General features: G+C 40.2%; 1 protein-coding gene across 1 annotated transcript in view; it reads left to right on the plus strand.

Moving 5' to 3' along the window:
* The window catches only part of SURF2 (surfeit 2), an 11,200-nt gene extending 10,986 nt beyond the window's left edge, over positions 1-214 (plus strand). The window contains exon 6 of the mRNA XM_015421601.1: positions 11-214. Coding sequence (XP_015277087.1) covers positions 11-106 — 96 coding nt within the window. The 3' untranslated portion in view covers positions 107-214. The remainder of the gene's footprint in view (positions 1-10) is intronic.

Raw genomic sequence — 214 nt, forward strand, 5'->3', positions numbered from 1 at the left:
TTTTTTGCAGAAGCAAGCAGGCAACTCCCTCAAGAAGAAGCTCAAAAGTCGGCACAGAAAATCTAAGAGCTTTCACAAAACGGTGAATGGGAATGATGCCATGTGACCATCTTGAGGTTGCACCTGTGATTTCCTTCAAAAACATTAAATGCCACTTATACTCTTTTCATGTGCAGTTAATAGATACCTTGCATAGGAGCCCAGATAATATATG

The sequence above is a fragment of the Gekko japonicus genome, unplaced genomic scaffold (genome assembly GCF_001447785.1).
Source record: "Gekko japonicus isolate JY-2015 unplaced genomic scaffold, Gekko_japonicus_V1.1 scaffold1642, whole genome shotgun sequence".
Lineage (NCBI taxonomy): Eukaryota > Metazoa > Chordata > Lepidosauria > Squamata > Gekkonidae > Gekko > Gekko japonicus.